This window comes from Carettochelys insculpta, chromosome 2 (genome assembly GCF_033958435.1).
Source record: "Carettochelys insculpta isolate YL-2023 chromosome 2, ASM3395843v1, whole genome shotgun sequence".
In the NCBI taxonomy this organism is placed as follows: domain Eukaryota; kingdom Metazoa; phylum Chordata; order Testudines; family Carettochelyidae; genus Carettochelys; species Carettochelys insculpta.
Window position 1 is genome coordinate 86,906,502 of NC_134138.1, and position 19,164 is coordinate 86,925,665.

The 19,164-nt window shown below is 41.5% G+C and overlaps 1 protein-coding gene across 1 annotated transcript in view; it reads right to left on the reverse strand.

Moving 5' to 3' along the window:
- The window catches only part of TAF4B (TATA-box binding protein associated factor 4b), a 112,553-nt gene that overhangs the window by 73,876 nt on the left and 19,513 nt on the right, over window positions 1-19,164 (reverse strand). The window contains exons 2-5 of the mRNA XM_074985816.1: window positions 4,848-4,996; window positions 3,734-3,835; window positions 543-710; window positions 324-446 (exon numbers count right to left, since the gene is read on the reverse strand). Of these exons, the coding sequence (XP_074841917.1) occupies window positions 324-446; window positions 543-710; window positions 3,734-3,835; window positions 4,848-4,996 (542 nt within the window). The remainder of the gene's footprint in view (window positions 1-323; window positions 447-542; window positions 711-3,733; window positions 3,836-4,847; window positions 4,997-19,164) is intronic.

The window sequence follows — 19,164 nt, forward strand, 5'->3', positions numbered from 1 at the left end:
CTGAGTGAGGCAAAAGGTTCTGTGGGGGCAGGGGGGGGCATTGTATAGGATCATTAAATTCTGAATCTTAATGCGTATTCAGAAACAGACCAGATTAAGGTTGCCAGAATTCATGTTTCTCATGCATTCTCTTAGTTTTAGAGTGCTTGATGTGACCACTTCAGTGATGTTTCTGAATTTTAACGCACAATTAGAAAAAAAAAGGGTGAAGTAGAGTAAGGTAAAAAGAATAAAGCTAACTTTACAAAATGCTTTGCATGTATAAAATACTTAAAAGTATTAATACTGATACCAGAAAATTTTGAACAAAAATAGACTCTTACCAACAAATGTTGTACCAGATTCTTCACATTCTGTCCCATTTCTGGGGCTTGAGGCCCACTAGACGCCAGTTTTATTAGTGTTGCAAGAAAATTCTTGCATTTCTTCACATTCTCTAGCATTTCCTGGTTGTAGGAGCGAAGGGAAAAAAGTAAGCCCTACTGAATTTGAATCTCAGTGGCCTAAATACAGTGATATGTTAAACTACTTGTTTGCCTTACTGTGGAAATGTTGGGTTGTGCTACTGCTGTGCTCTCTGCTTTGAGGGAGGTTGCCTTTTGTGTGACAGATGGTGCAGGAGGTGCTGTAACTGGAAGCTTTACAGGTGTTCCAGTCCCTGGAGGTCTGACAGCAGTAACTGTCATAACAGTGTTAGGTGCAGCTGCTGGCTGAAAAGAAATATAAACACTTGTTTTATGGATACCGTCACAACCACATGCCATGTGCTGCTGCTGTTTAAGCAGTATTTTTTCCTAAGTAACCAAGTCAAACTGTATCGCAACAGAATTTAAATGGCTGCCTGAGACAAACTTGCAAGGATCATCCTCATCAATATGTGCTTCATGTAACTGCAAAGTTACCTTATTTATTCAAAACAAACAAACAGTCTTGTTTTCTCCAATTCACATTCTTTCCGAGGGTCAGTCATAGCTTGTTGACTGAACCTCTTCAGAATAAAAAAAAAAAAAAGAGAGAGCAGTCAACAATGCTGATGCTATGATTGTGTGAAATTTACACTACACAGTCTAGGACTGTGTTGGACGGAGTGGATGCCATTTTGAAAGCCAGAGCTAAAACAACTGTCACTTTTTACTTATGGTCTTAGAATTTAACAATCAGTGCTAGGCTAAGGAGAATTCAACTTCCTCACCTGTCTCCTCTGCTGTACAGTGCACACAGGAGTCACAGTAAAACTAGTCAATGTAGTAAGTAGCTGTTACGACTGGGTACACACCAAGTACAGAGGGCTTGAATAAGGAGGTGATACACTGTTTTAAAAAGAGGTCCCTTTCCAGAACCAGAAAAAAAAACCAAAAATCAATATTTAAATGTGACAAACAAACATGACCATCCTTTCAATTTCTCTTCTCATGCCTTTCTTGCAAGCAGGCACCTCTCCCAGTAGCTGCCAAACATCACAAGCCAATCCACCTGATACAGAAGAAGTGAGCAGTTTCAAGAAACCGCTTCAGCTTAGCTTCCTGCTGCTGGTACACTTCAACAGCTCTCGGGCAGGATCTGTGCCACCATTCTGTTCCAAGGAAGCAGCTCAACAAATGTATGACTGAGGGAGGATGACTGGGCAAGAGAATCCCAGAAGCAGATGAAGGGGATGAAAATGACTGGTGGGTTAGAGGACAGAACTATCAAGTTGCAATACTTTCCAGGTTGAAAAGGGAAGTTGCCCTGGAGCTACTCTCCTGTGAGCCGAGTCTAATTGTGGGTCAAGAAAAGATCAGTGTTTGGTAACCCGAGGAGAGGGGGGTCAGCCTTCCTTTCCTGTCCCCACAAAAACTGACACGATTCTATCCATCGCCTCTCCATCTTCTCCACAATGCTCTGAGTGCAAGTAACGGAGACATCACAAAAGTTAGAGCTCTTGTATGACTGGCATTTATCCTGCCTATTTGGAAAAGGGTTGTATGCAGAGCAGCTGCTCTCTTGAAAGGACAGTACTAATTAGTCAGCTCTGGGACCCCTTCTGGAGAGAAAGGCAAAAAGCCTGCACAATGTGGGACTGGAGGAAGGGGTGGCCTGGGATTTAATATTTTTAAGGAAATCAGAGCTGAAATTAAGAATACAGTAAACCCTTAATTTAATGGACTAATAGCAGGGGGCAGGAAGGGGTGTTTGTTAAAGGCAAAAGTCCATTAAATCAGAATGGTTGTACTCTATGTATGATGATGCACTGACCTTCCCAGACCAACACTCACTCCTACTCTGTCCCCCTCCTGTCCCGCTCTTCCCTTCACACCTCCTCCTCCCAATTACCAGGAGAGGAGCTGCGCCCTGACCTGGTTCCATCCACCTCCTGCAGCTCTCAGTGCACTCAGTGCTGTAGCTCCTCCAGCCCCGGTGAGTCGCTGGCATTTATTTGGGGGGTGGGGGGAGGAGGAGGAGGAAAGGAGGGCTGGTGGACAGCATCAGTTATTTCTGCAGCCCGTTAAATCGGGGTCCATTAAATCAAGGGTTTACTGTATACCTCTGAAGACTGGGTGGAGTATGGAGCTGGTAATAGATTTATTGCAGAATACATTGTGCCAATAGTTTTACATGCTATCGACTACAGAGATGGCTTTAATACATGAAAAAGCTAAACTAGCTAAGGATTGTATCTCATCATATTAAGCTTTTGTTTTGGCTGATAACTCCATGCTGTGTCTTCACTTTTTGTCTTTGGTCTTCTGATTGTCAAGACTAGTGCTAACAAGCTAGGGGTTGGGGTGGGTTGGCAAGCCAATATGACATGGCTACAGAACAAGCTTCTTGGGCCCTCTTTCCTTTCTCAGGCAGTCCAAGACCAGCTTGAATGCTGCTTCACTGGCTTCTCTATGGCCAGGTGCAGGAAAGCAGGACCACCTCATAATTACAGTCATTTACTCAGGACTTCTGAGAGACAGCAGGAGGGTTTGCCCTTTGGCATGGAGGCTTCTTTGCCACCAAGAAGAAAAGGAGTAGCGTATTTTAGTACAAAAAGGATCAGTTTGCTTTCTTTTTGAAAAAAATGAATCCCTTGTACATCGGAGCCTGGCTTTCTGGAGAGGGCTCCCTATCTGTCAGTTCTGAAGGAGAAAATACTGGATAAATATTGGATAATAGCATTCTCAGACGCACTACTGCTGAGGATATTGAAATACTACACTGAGACAACAGTCTCTATCCAAAGAGCTAGATAGAAATATCTTTACATTTCATACCTTTGCTTTTGGAAAGTCTGATAGCACATACAAACTACTGCAACCCTCTAAATCATCTAGTGTTATTGTAGCCATGTTGGTTCCAAGAAACTAGAGAAACAAAGTGGATGAGGGAAAATCTTAACTAACCAACTTCTGTTGTTAAGAGATGCAAGCCTTCAAGAGCTCTGAGATAATTACCTCATCCATCTTGTCTCTCTAGATGATGGGCTCTCCTGCACTGTTTGAGCAACCTGGTAAAATTATGAATTTTAAATATCACATAAAATTATAACCTCAGAGGCACTGAGACCACTGGCAAGGAGGAGTGAAGTCTCTGCTCTACAGCCTCAGCTAAGGGCCAGCTGGCCTTTAGCCCATGTGTAGGGGCTAAAGCCACGTGCTCCAAGGTTGCACGTTCATACCCTCCTGCAGGAGGGCATCAGGTTCATCATCCTTAAGAGATCATTTTTTATCTGAAACAAAGAAAAAAAAAGCAGCAGTGGAAGACATACCTGTACTATAGCAGGTCTTTGATCAGCAGATGCAACTGAATTTGTTTGAGCTACTGTTTTCACAGGTGTCACTATTTTTTTCACTAAACTGGTGCCAGTGTTCTTAAAAATAAAGGGATATGATAGTTAAAATACAGGAAGCATAGAATAGTAGTTATGCTAAACAATACAGTTGCAAACATTTACCTACATTAGTACTTACTCTCTCTGCAACGCATTTTTTTTTTAAATCAGTAAGTCATTCCAACAATTTAAACATGAATTTGGGGAGGGAATGTGAAGTTGTAAATAAGCCTATTTAACCGTCAGTATCATAAATCGGTCTGGAAATACTTTAAACAAAATAGTTTAGGCATGTTTGCTGGTTAGTACAGAAACGATCAGACAGTGACCAGCTTATGAAGAGAAACTTTTCAGTTACTCTTTGTTTTGATATGTCCATATCTGTGTGGTTCATATATTAAGGCTAAAATTCTATGTATTTTCAGATATATATATCGAATCACAGAAATATAGGGCCCTCTAATTCAATCCATTAACTGAGGAAGCTGAAGTATATATAAGCCATTGACAACAGCTGTTTGTCAACCCAGAACAAAGTATCAGAGCATGTTTTAAACAGACTTTGTACAATCAGATTTTTTTAATCATTTCAGATTGATATTTGAGATTTTTTCCATTCATTGATTTAAGTTTTCAGTTTCAGCAAATTACAGGGTATAGGAATCAAATAGTAAGTTTTCAAGAAGTTATTTAATGACAGATCCCAAAACATAAAGCTTCACAAATTGTTAAGACTCATCCCCAAGTCAAGTTATTCCAATGAAATATTCTTAATACTAACTGTCAAGGGCCAGCTTTTTTATTTTAGTCTGTTTGTGTCTGTACAGGGATACTGACATTTACCAATAAAAATCTCAACTGGCGAGACCTAGTTTTTAAAATAAGAAAACAAAATACACAATGGCATTCATTCTTATGAAAAACTAAGACATCCAAACAATGTTGAATGAATCTTTTACAACAGGTTTTACAAATATGATGTTATAAATACAATCAAATTAAGAAAGAGTACTGTACAGCTACTGCAAAATCAAGCTGCATCAAGTTTTACCTGCACAGCACATATTCTGACTGAAGGTGTGCTGGTAGGTATTGACGGTCTTACACCTGCGTTGTTTTGTGTCTGGCTCTGTGCCTGAGCTATTGCTTGTTGAGATACTAACATTAGTTGACCATTGTTACTTCTGATAAGAACTGTACCTGTTAAGAAAAAAAACAGACTGATAAGAGGAATTATTGCATTGAAAAGTACCTAATAAGAATTTATAAAAATTCTTGCAGTTCTTTGCATATAACGCGATATCGCCCTCTCTGCAAAAGTGATAAAAGTGAGCACTCTTAGCTTGGCTGCCTTGAACTTTATGTATGTTTCATGACAGCAGTATTTCATTATTACAGGCAGTAACATTAAACAAATAGCAGTATATGTAATACTCTATGTTCCATTTCAATTTTCATTACACACTGTTGGGTCTTTGCTTTTTCAAGGCTATTTGTTTTTGTTGCTTGGTTTTCTTAAAAAGAAATACAAGAAAATCCAGAGCAGATTGGTCAGGCAGCACTTGCCCATGCAGCTATCTGGATTTATTAGCACTTAATATGCTGAGTCAACAAGCGTGCACTTAAATATAGATGAACACAGATGCACTTTCAGTTCAGAGCAGTATTTCCCAAACTTAAAACATTTGCACACCTGCTTTGTGACTTCAGCCTTATCAGCATACCCCCTCTCCCAGTGCTGTCCCAGTGTTTATATCCTGATTTTAATAATTTATCTTCTGCCGCATCCCCCTTGAAATCCTTTAAGTAACACCAGTGGTACATGTATCACACTTAGAAAAACGCTGGTTTAGAGGAAGTTTGCAATGGAAACGAAGTATGCAGGCAGACTGCTATTTATTAGTAAGGAGCAAAAACATATACACTTGCTTTGCCAATTTTCAAAAGACATTTGACAGTATAGATCAGAAAGTGACTTGGGCAGTGCTCGAGTCATACGGAGTGAATAGCAGACTAATACAGTTGTTGAAAGATATCAATGATAACGCGGAGGCAGCAGTGAGAACATGTGAGGAGTTGGGAAGTTGATTTAAAACAAGCAGAGGTACGAGACAAGGACATCCAATATTGCCAAGTATCTTCATTACACATCTGGAGAGAGCGATGGACAAGATCAAGGAACAGGTAGAAGGGATATCTGTGCACGGGAAAAGAATTAACAACTTGAGATTCGCAGATGGTATAGTTATCATTGAGGAAGATGAGGAGAAGCAAGCGAAAATGGTGCGGGTGTTACAAGGGAACAGTACGGACTGATTATGAACATTGATAAAACAAAAACAATGGTATTTGGAGAGAAGGAAATAGGAAGATCAGTGTGGATGGTATTGAGCTAGAAAATGTAGAGAAGGTCACATATCTGGGGAGCAGCGTAATGTATGATCTAGACTGCAAGAAGGAAATAGCGACTAGAACAGCAAAAGCAAGAGCAAGTTTTAAGGCAATGGATAAGATCTGGAAAAGCAAAGCAATTAGCTTAAGAACGAAGCTGGGTGTCTTGAAAATGTGTGTATTCAACAGCATGCTGTACGGATATGAGACATGGATAATAACGAAAGATTCAAAAAGAAGAATATTGGCATTTAAAAGGAATTGTTATAGAAAGATTCTGAGAATAAGATGGATGCAGAAGGTCACCAATGAGGAATTATATAGGAAGATACAGATGAAAGAGAACCTGCTGCAGAAGGTTATAAAATGGAAGCTACAACTATTTGGACATATTTGCAGAATGAACGACGAATGAAAAATCAAGACCCTAGTATTGGGCATAATGGATGGTTCGAATAGGAGAGGCAGACCCCACAGGGAATGGATAGATGATGTAGTAGATTGGTGCGGAGCTAGTCTAGAGAAACTAAACCACTCTGCACTGGATAGGGAAAGATGGAAGGAAATAGTGAGAGCAGCATCAGACATCAACTGGTGCTGAGCCCACGGTTATTGATGATGATCATTAGAGTTTGAACCTCTCTAACCTGGAATGCTTTCCTTTGTCAACATCTGTAATCCGGCATATTTTAGTTAGCCTGAAGACCACTTATCATGGGTGTGGCCAAGTTTCCCACAGTGCCATAAAGTTTGTTTCCAGCCACGAGGCCTGGCCCTCAGTGTTCCATGGTGTTACTTAGTTGTAGTTTACTCCTAAATGTCTTTTAAGAGCTTGGTAAGCAGTGAATGTGTAGGCAATGTGCTAGACAATACTGACTTCCTGCAGTCCAGCAAATTCTCCTGTCTGGAGAAGAGAGTATTGGAGGTCAGAAACATCCCTTATGAGAGGGCGGAGCAGCAATATACAGTGAAATGCAACGAGGTAAGAAAGCAGCCAGAAAGGATAGGTGAAATGGTTAGAGAAGCAGCGTGAAGACAGAAATATTATAGCAAGTGTAAGATTAGGATAATCAGGAATATAATAGGAAGTGGCAGCCGAAGCAGACGGCAATCAAAGAACTGAAAAAGACCTCTCTGCTGAGCATCAAGACCAAAACTGATATTTCAAAGGAGGACGCAGAAAGATCAGTGAAGTGACTAAACAACAAGAGCCCTGGAAATGACAAAATCATGGGAGCAATCAAATACAGTGGAGAAAGTATAATTCAGAAAATACACCAACTATGTAACAGCATGGAAAGATGGGAAGGCATCTAAGGAATGGACAAGATCTGTGCTAGTGACAATACACAAGAAAGGAAGTATATTGAAATGCAAGAACCACAGAACAATTGCCCTAACAAGTCATCTAGACAAGGTGTTGATGACAATATGATGGAGACTGAGATCGCAGAAAGAACATCTAGTGGATGAGCAACCAGGGTTCAGGAAAGATAGAAGTACCATACAGCAGATCTTGGCACTAAGATTATAGCAGAGAAAGCTTGACAAAAGAACAAGCATATCTACACTTGCTTCATAGTTTTTCAGAAGGCATTTGAAAGGCTAGATCAGAAAGTGACTTGGGTGGTGTTGGAGCAGATAGCAGACTGAGAGGTTACTGGTGAAGGATATCAGTGACAACGCGGATGCAGCAGTGAGAACATGCAGAGAGTTGGGAAGCTGGTTCAGAACAAGTTGAGGCCTGAGACAAGGAGCTCCGATATCACTGAATATCTTCACCATGCACCTAGAGAGAGTGATGGACAAGATCAAGGAAGAGGTAGAAGGGATATCAATGCACAAGATGAGAACCAACAACCTGAGGTTTGCAGATGATAGTTATAATTGAAGAAGATGGAGAAGCTAGTAAGGATGGGGCGGGTGCTAGAACGAGGAAGGGAAGTGATATGGACTGATCATGAACATCAATAGAACAAAACAATGGTATTTGGAGATAAAGAAAAGAGGAAGGAAAATCAGTGAAAATGGGCTCAAGCTAAAGAATGTAGAGAAGTTCACATATCTAGGAAGCAGTTTAACATATGATCTCAACTAAAAAGGAAATAGTAACTCAAATAGCAAAAGCAAGAGTGAGTTGGAGGTGATGGATAAGATCTGGAAAAGCAAAGCGATTAGCTTAGGAATGAAGATGAACATCTTAAAAACATGTATGTTCAGCAGCATGTTGTATGGATGTGAGACATGGGTGATGACAAAATATTCAAAGAGAAGGATATTGGCATTCAAGAGGAGTTAGAGAAAGATCCTGAGAACAGGATAGATGCAGGTCGTCAACAAAGAATTATACAGGATGATGCAGCGAAGCGAGAACCTACTGCAGAAGGTTACACAATGCAAGTTACAGCTATTTGGTCATATCTGCATAATGAACAAAAGATCAAGACCCTGGTATTCGGTATAATGGGTGGTTTGAAAAGGAGAGGCAGACCCTACAGAGGATGGATGGATGATACAGTATATTGGTGTGGAGCTAGTCTACAGAAACTAAGCCACTCTACACTGGATGGGGAAAGATGGAAGGAAAGAGTCATCAGACACCAAACAGGCGCCGAGCCCTTGGTTGTTCATGGCAGTGGCACTTGTCAGGTCCGGGGGGTGCAACCTGTATTCCACTCGGTGAGCATCACAGCCACTACTGAAAGCCTCCTAACATAGGATTTAAAGTTTTCAAAACAGGACCAAGAGATTTTATTTTGACATTTAGCAAAAAGACATTCTGCTTTCTTTGCCCCGTCCTGTCTGCATGTGTACGATTTTATGTATTTTTTCTTTGTAGCAACTCTCAATATCCAAAACCTATTCTTAAAAAGGACATTAAAATTTAGCTCAATATTTATTTAAAATAATGAAGCTTTCCCAGAGCTAACCAAAGATGACAACTGAAGCATTCTGCCAGTGTACATTTGTTACATGATACAAACCAGAAATCACTTAATAGTATATTTTTTTCCCCTTCAGGTACTTCACGATCTTCAGCCTCTGCACTTGAAGCAAAGTTGTAGTTCAAGTTTGCTCCTCTATATATAGATTGATTTCACCAGCACCTATTCCATGCTCACAACATTTAAGACACTGGAAAATTGTTCAGTCCATCGAATATCAATTCAAGATGTACAACATACGAAATAACCCACTCAAGCCCTACAGCAGGGGTCTGTAACCCCCGTCATGAGTGCCAAGAGCAGCACATGAGCCAATTTTCATCCGCATGTGAGGGGGCAGCTCAACCCCACTCTTCGTCCCTTAGGCAGCCAGGATCTTGCTCAAAACCCTGCCACCTGTGCATTAACCAAAAAACAGCTAATGCTACCAATCACCTTCTCAACAGTAAAGCTCTGCACCTGCATTTGTTAATGAACCTGTTGTAAACAGGATTATAAGAGACTTTAAAAAGCATCACAGCACTCTGACTGCGCATTAAAGGTCAAAAGGTCAAATTTTGATATTCCACCTCGAAAAGGTTGCTAACCCCTGCCATACAGTTTCTTCTGCTGTAAAACTGAAGGGAGAAGGCTACACAACAGATGGGAAGCATCATTTGCAAGGCAGGTGCAACAAGTGTGCATTAGCTCCTAAATACAGCAGTGTGGCTGGAACATCATGCACGTAATGCTGGTTAGTCACCTGAGTACAATCCTGACAAATCCCCCATATCTATACTCCAAAGACATAATTCCCAGCATGGATAGACATACCTGTGCTAGCTCTGCTCAAGTTAGCACTTAAAAATAAGTGCGCCTGCTGTGGCTCAAGCCAGCCACCGGTTTTCAGATATGCCGATGATAAGGCATGATTTGCAATACTAATGAACTAATTATCTTTTGAGAACATGTTGGCCTTTAAGGCCCTGCTCCTGCAAAAGCTTACATTACTTTTCTATCATCATTTACGTGACCATTTCTATTGACTTCAATTGGACTATTCACACAAGTGAAGTTTAGGAAACATACAAGTGTTTGCAGGATCAGGGCCCCAAGTGCGTGTTCGTTAATGGCATGAGGTATACATAAGCTTCAGTGAGAAGAGAAAGATATCTGAAACTGTCTTTGTATTAAAGTTGTCCAATTAGACGAAGGAAATTGACTTTGAGACACGTTCATTTGGAAGACACTGAAGAGACACGGGCAAAACAATTTTGGTTCAGACCTAATTCCTTTTTAATCAAATCTAAAGGAAGCTTGAGATGGATTAAAAAAAAAAAAAAAATTATTTCCAACATGATTTTAGCATTCCAAAGGAAACAGGATTTTGGTTTCTTGAAATAGAAGACTTCCTTATCATGTCTACAGCCTTAACTTTGTACTGTGCTGGAAGAAGATGAGAAGTGACAGCTTATATTAAAACACTTTGGTTGGTAGTGTCTATCAATGGGGAACATGAGTTACACTGACAGAAGCACTGGTGTGAACAGAGCTATGTCAGTAGGAGACATTCTCCTTGCGACATAGGTACAACTACTCATTTAAGTAGCTTTGTTATGTTGACAAGAGACGCTTTCTCCCATTGGAATAGAGTGGCTACACAAGCAATCTTAAAGCACCATAGTTGCATAGGTATGACTGTGCCACTCTTAGCTAGCCAGGGCAGACATGGCCTTAGTCTCATACTTCTCTCAGGGTGGAGAGCTACAGGTAAATACCAGTCAAAAATGTTGAGTATTTCAGTGTAATGAATGGGTATATATTCTTTTAGAGAAATCAGCAAACTTTAAAAATATGCTTTTTAAATTTAACTCGTGAATTGCCAGAAATAATAAATCTGTAATAAATTGAGCTAAGTTTACACTTATGTCTTATTATAGTTATACTTGCTACAATCCAATATCTGGAAGAGTCCACCTTATCATCAAGTTACTTAAATTCACCACTGGGCTGTCTAGTTCAACTTGGCGTAAGTGGCAGCAATTTCCACCAGAAGTGCGCATGCAAAGGAGGTTCCTAAAGTGTAATCCATAAACATCTTTAAAACAAAGTCTGCAAATGCCCTTATGTATTGGATCTAACATATTAAAAGTTTCCCAGTATCACCATCTTTATGAATGAAATATTAAATGCCTTTAAAATCTACGGTCGTGTCTACATGGAGTACTCAAGTTAAGATGAATTAACTGTTGGTGCTTAAGTGCATTAGTCAAAGCACATTAAGAATATTTACCACAGCGATTTATCAGAAGTAAAATGGCCATACCTCACTACCAATTCAAAAATTATTGGGGTTTAAATGCACGTTTAGACCATAGCTACACTGGCAAGCTTAGAGCTGTGCTTTGGTAAGATCACTCGTTGGCCTGAAGCGGCTACAAGAGTTTTCCCATTGACATAACAAAACCACCTCAATGACCGGTATACATTATGCTGGCAGGAGAATGTTTGCCATCAACATGCACACAAACACTTAAGCCAGCAAAACACGTATCACCCAGAGGTATTTTCTGTTCCCTCCGCCCTCCAAATCCCTGAGCAACATGCATTTTCCCAACATAAGTGAAAGTGTAGACATGGCCCCAGTCTTAACTTCACAGTAGTTATGTCTGCACCATAGAAAAAAATATGTGCCGCTTTAGTGCAGTAGATGGTAGGTTGACAGAACAAGTCTGTCAGCTGTTATCTACATGTGGGCTCAGGTCAGCTTAAGCACGGTGCAAAGCATGACACTTTTCACAGGTCTGAGTGAGACAGCTAGGTGGATCAAAATATTAATTGTAGAATAGGTCTGGGTAAACATAGGTGCACTAAGGGAAACAGTTATGCTATACTATTCAAACAAAATTTCTGTAAAAACATTTTTCCTTGCCACATGAGCTTAAGACCCAATACTTAGGACGGTTGTGTTCAATCGCAGTTCAAAGATTGTCATGCTTGTGGTAGTCATCTTTCCCAATTCACCATATTTGCCCCTCCGCAAATAAATACCCTGCCCCTCCTATAGAGCCAGGCACCCACTAGCCTAGTGGTCGGCAACCTTTCTGAGGAGGAGTGCCTACCTGGGCCTCCCCACCCCTCTGCGCATTACTGGTACAGTAGCTACTGCAGGGGACTCCAGACACAGCTCGAAACTCCAGCAGCACCCCGGCCCTATGCTCCAGAGGGGGCCCTACCCCAGTCCTGTGCTCCAACAGGGGCTCTGTGGCTGTGGCCTAGGCTCTGGCCCCAGAACTGTGCTCCACGAGCCCAGTTCACCCCAATGTGGTCTCCTATTTGCCACATGGGGTGAATGGAGACTGTCCTGGGCACAGACTTAGAAAAAGGAAAAAAAAAAACCCCATAAAAGCTGTCTACTATAACACAAATCATTCAGAATTCCTCCTGTGAAGCGTGCATTTGACCCAACTGTCCTAACTGACCAGCAATAATTGTGGCAGGACTTTTTAAATGGTCTCGTTTTGATTTATTTCAGCAAGAGAGCTGCATTTTTTGTGGGGGGGGGGGTGGTAAATGAAAAATGAATATTAACAGTTGGCAACAAACTTCTCAAGGCCTGATTGACATGTGGAAGGCGGCAAAGATACTTATAAAGACTTTCAGATATCAAACCACAACGTGTCTAAACCAGTGGCTCCCAACCTTTTCACTTGCACAATCCCCAATCGCCCTGCCACAGCCAATTCTAGCCACTATGTGCACTTCAGGAAATCAAACAGATACCCTACCATAGATTTTTGGACAGCAATCAAGAACATTATTGGAAGATATTTAGTTTAAAAATAGATTGCAACTTTGCAAATTTATTTAAAAAATGTTTATGATCATTTCTTTTCCTTTTCTCACCAATCCTATGAAATACCCTGGCAGATCCCTAAAGGTCTGTGGACCCCAGGTTGGGAATCACTGGTCTAAATATAATACCAAATACATATGTTCTAAAACATTAAAGTTACTCCCTTCTGCCTCCATTGGCATGACCGTGCCAAGATTTGAATTCTGTGCATCTCTTGTAACACAAGCCCACAATACAGTGGGGAATATTTCTGAAGGAAAATAGACTTGTTTTGCATTGAATGACAATGACAGCATGGGTGAAAACAGCTCAACCTTCAGCCTGACTGAAAGACTAAGTTGGGAAAGAAGAAAGTGGGATGGAATTTTCAGAGACTCCTTAAAATGGGGCTCAAATAATACTGAAAGTTAATAGAATTTAGACCCCTAACTCCTCCAGGACCCTTCTGAAAAAAAAAAAATCACAGCTATGATCATTTTCTCATACTCAGGGAAGAAAAACCTCAAATGAGTATGGAAATACTTAAGGCATTAAAAACGGAGTATCAATATGATTGAAAGTCAGCAAAAATAAAGATAGGCTAAACTCAGGGAAAAAATACTGAGGCCTCTCCCTCTATGAAAAAGTCAAAAAGTGACAGCCTTAATAACAGTGTTTAAAACTGTACTGGACAAAGCATGCCATGCTAAGATACCTTAAAGGGAATGGAAGATAACTGAAAAGCCACAGAATTACACCTGAAACAGACCTAATCTTCACACAATGTGAATTAAAAAAAAGTTTTTAAAACCATGTGGTTTCCTTCCTAGGTTATATTTTGTTTATAAGGACACTGCTGACTAAGTAAAATTCATTAACCAGGGCTTGAACAGATGCCTACTGTATAAAGAGGGAAGGAATATCCGTAAACCCGAAACCAACTTTTTTGCAAGAAACTTATTGGGGGAATGTTACTATTCAAACTGCACTATTTTTGTACCCCGTACTGGTACGAGAATGGTGCCAAAAGGAAAAATGTACATCTTCCAAGACAGACCACATTCTTCTACTTCCACTAGGGCCTAATTCTGGGGAAGGGAGTAGGGCTGCCAGCTCTCCCATCCAGACAAACCACATGCCATTTGCAGCAATGGTATCTGGTCCAAGAGACCTGGCAGCCCTAGAGGGGAGTTCGTAATTAGTTCCCTCCCAGATAGACCTTTCAGGGGTCCTCTCCACTTGTCAGAGGAGAATGTTGGGTTGAATTCACCATCTAGATGGCACTTAGTGCTGCCACTACCACAGAGGACTGGGTCTTCTCGCAGTCCCTTCCAGTTTAGAATTCTACGACTTCGTGGACGACTGAAATGTAGAAACCAACAGTTAATAAAAACACTGCTCTTGAACAAAACTAGTGTGCTCTGGATCAGATTTGCTTGTGCTATATTACAGAAAGGTGGAGGATGGTTGAACCCAATGTTTCACTTCTGTCTGGGAAAGACTGTATTCAAAGACTGCCGCAGCATCTATTCCGACTGCTACTCAACAGCCAATCCCTTGAACAGCTCAGACACCGTTTTGTCAGCACTGCTGCATCCCCACTCTGCTCTTTTAGAGCCTTGCTAAATTTGCTGGCTTGAAAGCTGAATAATTCAAGTCCCAAGTCATTGTCTGGACCATTTAGCCCCAATCAATTGGGAGAGATGTATTCACCTGAACCCAAGTGCTCCTGGGACTGACTGACTGCTGAGGGAAGTCAGGATCCTTGAGCTACTGTTAGATTACTACTGGCTGAACTGACGGGTGGTAAGTGAAGTTGCCACACATTTTCACTTTCAAAGAAACCGCTGCCCCATGAAGCATGCAATTCGTACAACACACCCTGTTCTTCCTCCTGCTATGCAGTGTTCAGCATGTTTATGCCTGCTTTAATTGTCCTGAATAGCAAGTCAACCGTGTGGCACATTCAGTATAAACTGTACAGCACTATTCATAGCTACATTGCTATACAGATACTGTAATGCTCCCTCCAAGCCCAGAGCAGATCTCTTCTATTCATATAGTTTTTCTGTTGCAATGGATAGGACAAAAACTATTTCAAGGTTTCTGAAGACAAGGCAGGAGAGGGATTCCATGCTCTCCAGCATGCGACAGGTTTAGACAGTTTTGCCGCTCGTTAGCATCTTCAAAAACCCCAGTCAAGGTAAAGCAATTGTACTGGAGCATATGCTAAGCTTGGCAAGTGAAAGCCCAAGAGACAGCACATACTACTACACAGCTGCTTGGTCTTGACCAACATTTTTGAAAATGTTAACAACGAAAATAGGTAACTCAATCTAACATTACCCTTTTAAGCCCTAATCTACCTTAAGAGGTGTCCCCCACCACCATGGCAAACTTTTCAGAATAAAGTTTTCTTATTTGCACTCAGTGTCCAATAGGATGCTATTGCAGAATTAGCTTCTTCCAGTCACTTTCCCTGCATTGGCAAGCCATTATTAGAGAGCATTGACTGGTGGCTTAATTTGGACTAATTAGAGCTTGCCTACGTGGGGAGTGTCAGGAAAGTTACACACTTGTAAAGTTAGGTCATATTAGTTACATTGCACTGAACCATTCAATGGCTGTCATTCAGAAGGACTTAAATCAAATTAAAGCTCAATCAAAGCGCTCTCATGCCCAGATGCAAGGATATTGATCTTAAAGGCCTTTAAAGACTGAGATGTTTATAAACTCTAAACATTACACATGGATACAAGTTTGGGGTTATTTTTAACAGAGCCCTTTGTTTTCCTCAATTACTTGACAAACAGAAGTTGATTTATTAAACCCAAGAAGTTAAAAACAAGCCTTTTTATGGCAAGTATGGGTAAGTGATCATGCAAAACAAACCTAATCAAAACCTTTGAAGTCTCTCTCCTTTTGGAGGCAAAATATTAGTGTCTCTTATTTTCAAATCAATATTTGGTGAAAAGGAAAGGGTTACTATCATTTTCAGTCCCCATTCACAAAGGGCATTCACTCTTGGTAAGCACTTCCAATGATGAGCCTCACTGTTAAACTCAGACTGGAAATAAGGTACAAAGTCTTCCCTTCTGCTTTCAGCAGCTGGATTGCATAGCTCTCTGCTAGAATGAAAATCCCATCATCAAATATTAGTTACTTACTGATCGTAAAACAAGTGGAAAATAGTGTCACCCTATCACCATCTTTGTTAAGATAAAAAAAATTCACTCCTCGAGTCTAAAGCTACAGTAAGTTATATCCCTTAAAGAGACTCATGACTTCTTCAAATCTTCTCCATTTTATCAATACCCTTCTCGAACAGCGAGTATCAGCATTGAGCTCAGTATTCCAATTGCACTGACCCAACTCTTCCTGCTGAAGAGTCCCTTATTTATGCACCTAATCAAAATAGCTCTTTTGGTCAGAATCACTGCTCAAGCTCATATCCAACGGATTTTTCACCATGAACCCTGTTCCCTCCCCCGCCCCCAAGTCACTAATGCCCAAGACAGACACATGTGCCAACCTCCACATCTGGCCTGCCTTCTTTAGGAGTATACATACACTTTTAATACAACTAAAAGTGCACCTATTTTTTGCAGGTTGGAGCCCTTGGGTACAAGCACTATCAATGACCCATCCTTTGATTAAAGATTTGAAGTGACCCAAATATTGGCAGAGTGGTAAATGATTTCATGTTTTCTTCCAGGTCCACTGATTTAAAAAAAAAAAAAAAAAAAAAAAAAAAACCCATCTAAATAGCACAAAATACAGACTCAGTTCTGGCAGGGCCCCACAGGAAGTGCCTACTCAATAACAGGTGCCTATTTACTACCACATTTTGAGACGTGCAGTTTTTAATCCACTTAAACGTGTGCCATGTTAGTTTTAGATCATTCTAGTTTTAAAATAAACTGTCATGCACTACCCAAACACATTCTAGAACTCCGAGTATATTATATCAGCATTATTACCTTTATTGGTCGTACTTCATTACTTCAAGATGTGTGACAATCTATTTTCCATAAACCCATGTTGATTGGCATGAATGGTATTACACTCCTTTAAATCTTGATCATTACGCCCCCTATCAGCTGTTCCTTTATTTTGCCCTGGAACGCAAACTGACAGACCTACAACTTGGATCATTCCATTTTCCATCTTCAAAATAAATACTGGTACATCAGCCTTCTTCTAGTCTCCTGCATCTTCCATACAACATACAAAGAGACTTGCTTGAAAATCAACACTAGCAGTCCGGCAAGCTACTGAGCTAACTCAAATTCCTGTCAGAGGGGTAACCATGTTAGTCTGTATCTGCAAAAAACAAAGAGAAGTCCTATGGCACCTTTCAGACTAAGATTTTTTGGAGCATAAGCTTTTGTTGTTTTTCCTTAAATTCCTGGATGTGAGTACACATTCCTGCTATTTTAAGTAGGTCTAACTGAAATTAAGGAACCGTCTCCTGGTCAGCATTCTTGGTTGAGTGTAACTTCAATTTTCATGAGAAAACCAGTTCCCAGGTCTGGAGCGTGCAGGCCAGGGTGACGAACCAGGACCCACATATTGAATTGAGTGAGCACATTTGGGAAGGCAAGGAACAGCAGTTTGCATCAGCAGGTAGGGGAAATCATGCTTAAATTCACTCCGATTGAAGGTTAATGAGGCACTTCAATATCTGTCTGATCCTCCAGGAGCTTTGTCACATGCTCCTGCCCTTCTGGCCTTTCTTGGCTATCCAGCCTCAGTCTTTAACTGTCTCCCTCCATGGTCTTGCTTTCCTATGTACTGCATCTGTTCATTGGAGCACCAAGAAACATCCTCCTTACTCCTGTGTTGCCACCTTATCTGAGAGAGATTCTGCCATGGCAGAGTGCTCTCCAGGAAGCATTTACACAAGCCAAAAACCCCAATGAAAAACAGATGGTATGCGAACGAGCGCCCATTCATGAACCACAGAAGTTACAAACATACCTTCCTGCTCCTTGGTTAGCGCACAGGCCAACACAAAGGAGAAGGGGGTAAACAAGTGGGGGAAAAAAGCAAGAGGGGGCAAAGGGTGGTTCACAAAGGGGATAAGAAGGGCTGTCCCTAGGCATATGCAGAGTACGCAGCTGCACAGGGCACCACTAAATCTGGGGCACCAAAGTAGCGCCCTGTGCTGCCCCTGCATATGCTGAGTGCAGCCACAGGCCAGTGCTGCCTTCAGCACCCCTGATTCCCTGGCCTCTGCTCTGCCTCCTAACCTGATGGCCAAATCCCCTGAGCCCCACAACCCCACTACAGCTGAATCCACCACACACACCCCCGACCCCTCAAACCCCCACTATGTCCCTCCCTGCTGGCTCCAGGGGCCCAATTCCCTGGCCTCATGCTCCTCCTCTTGACCTATAGCACAGTCATAAGGATGGCCCTGGAGATAACTATAAATGGCTAAGAAGCCTATTCTGATTCCATAGGCTAGGGTAATCGAACCCACTATTCCACTCCTAAGGGTAACCCAGGATGCAGCACATCATCTCCTGTATACAAGTGTGTTCAGACAAGCTCCATACGCTGCTCACCTGTGTGTTGCTCTTGTCCCTGCAGATCTTATTGCTGCATATTGCAGCACAGTTTCCTATAGTGGGAAGAAAAACAAGACAGCTCTCCCCAGGTACTAGGTACTGACAGATTCACCTTTGGGAGAGGAATGCAGAATACCTAGAGGACAGTTTCCTACAGATCACTGCAGAGGATGCCAGAGATATCCCCAAGTACATTAACATACTTTTTTGCCATAGCCCAGCTGAATAGATGGACACACTCAGTTTCTGCCCCTTAAGCCCCTTCTGTCATATAACAAAGTACAGGAGAGTTCTGTCTCCATTCAGCATCAAAGCAAAACGAGTACTTACTGGAACTCCCCCCACTGCATTCTGCAAGCCAGAGTGTACTGTCTCCTCTGGAATGGAAGAAATTGGTCTTGACTCACCAAGCACATCTGGACAACTCCATATTATCCTCCAGGTCAACCTCCTTCTCCACCAGCTCCTCGTAGGAGTTGAGTCCATTGGCCAGTACCTCCAGTCTTCCCAAAGTATTCATGGGACTCTTTGCAGTAGAGATGGGGTCACTGCCAAGGATAGCATACCCCTCCTTACAGACACAGCATTCTGGTGCTGCACCAGATTGATGGTTAGCGTCCCTTGCCTTCTCGTATGCTGGCCTCA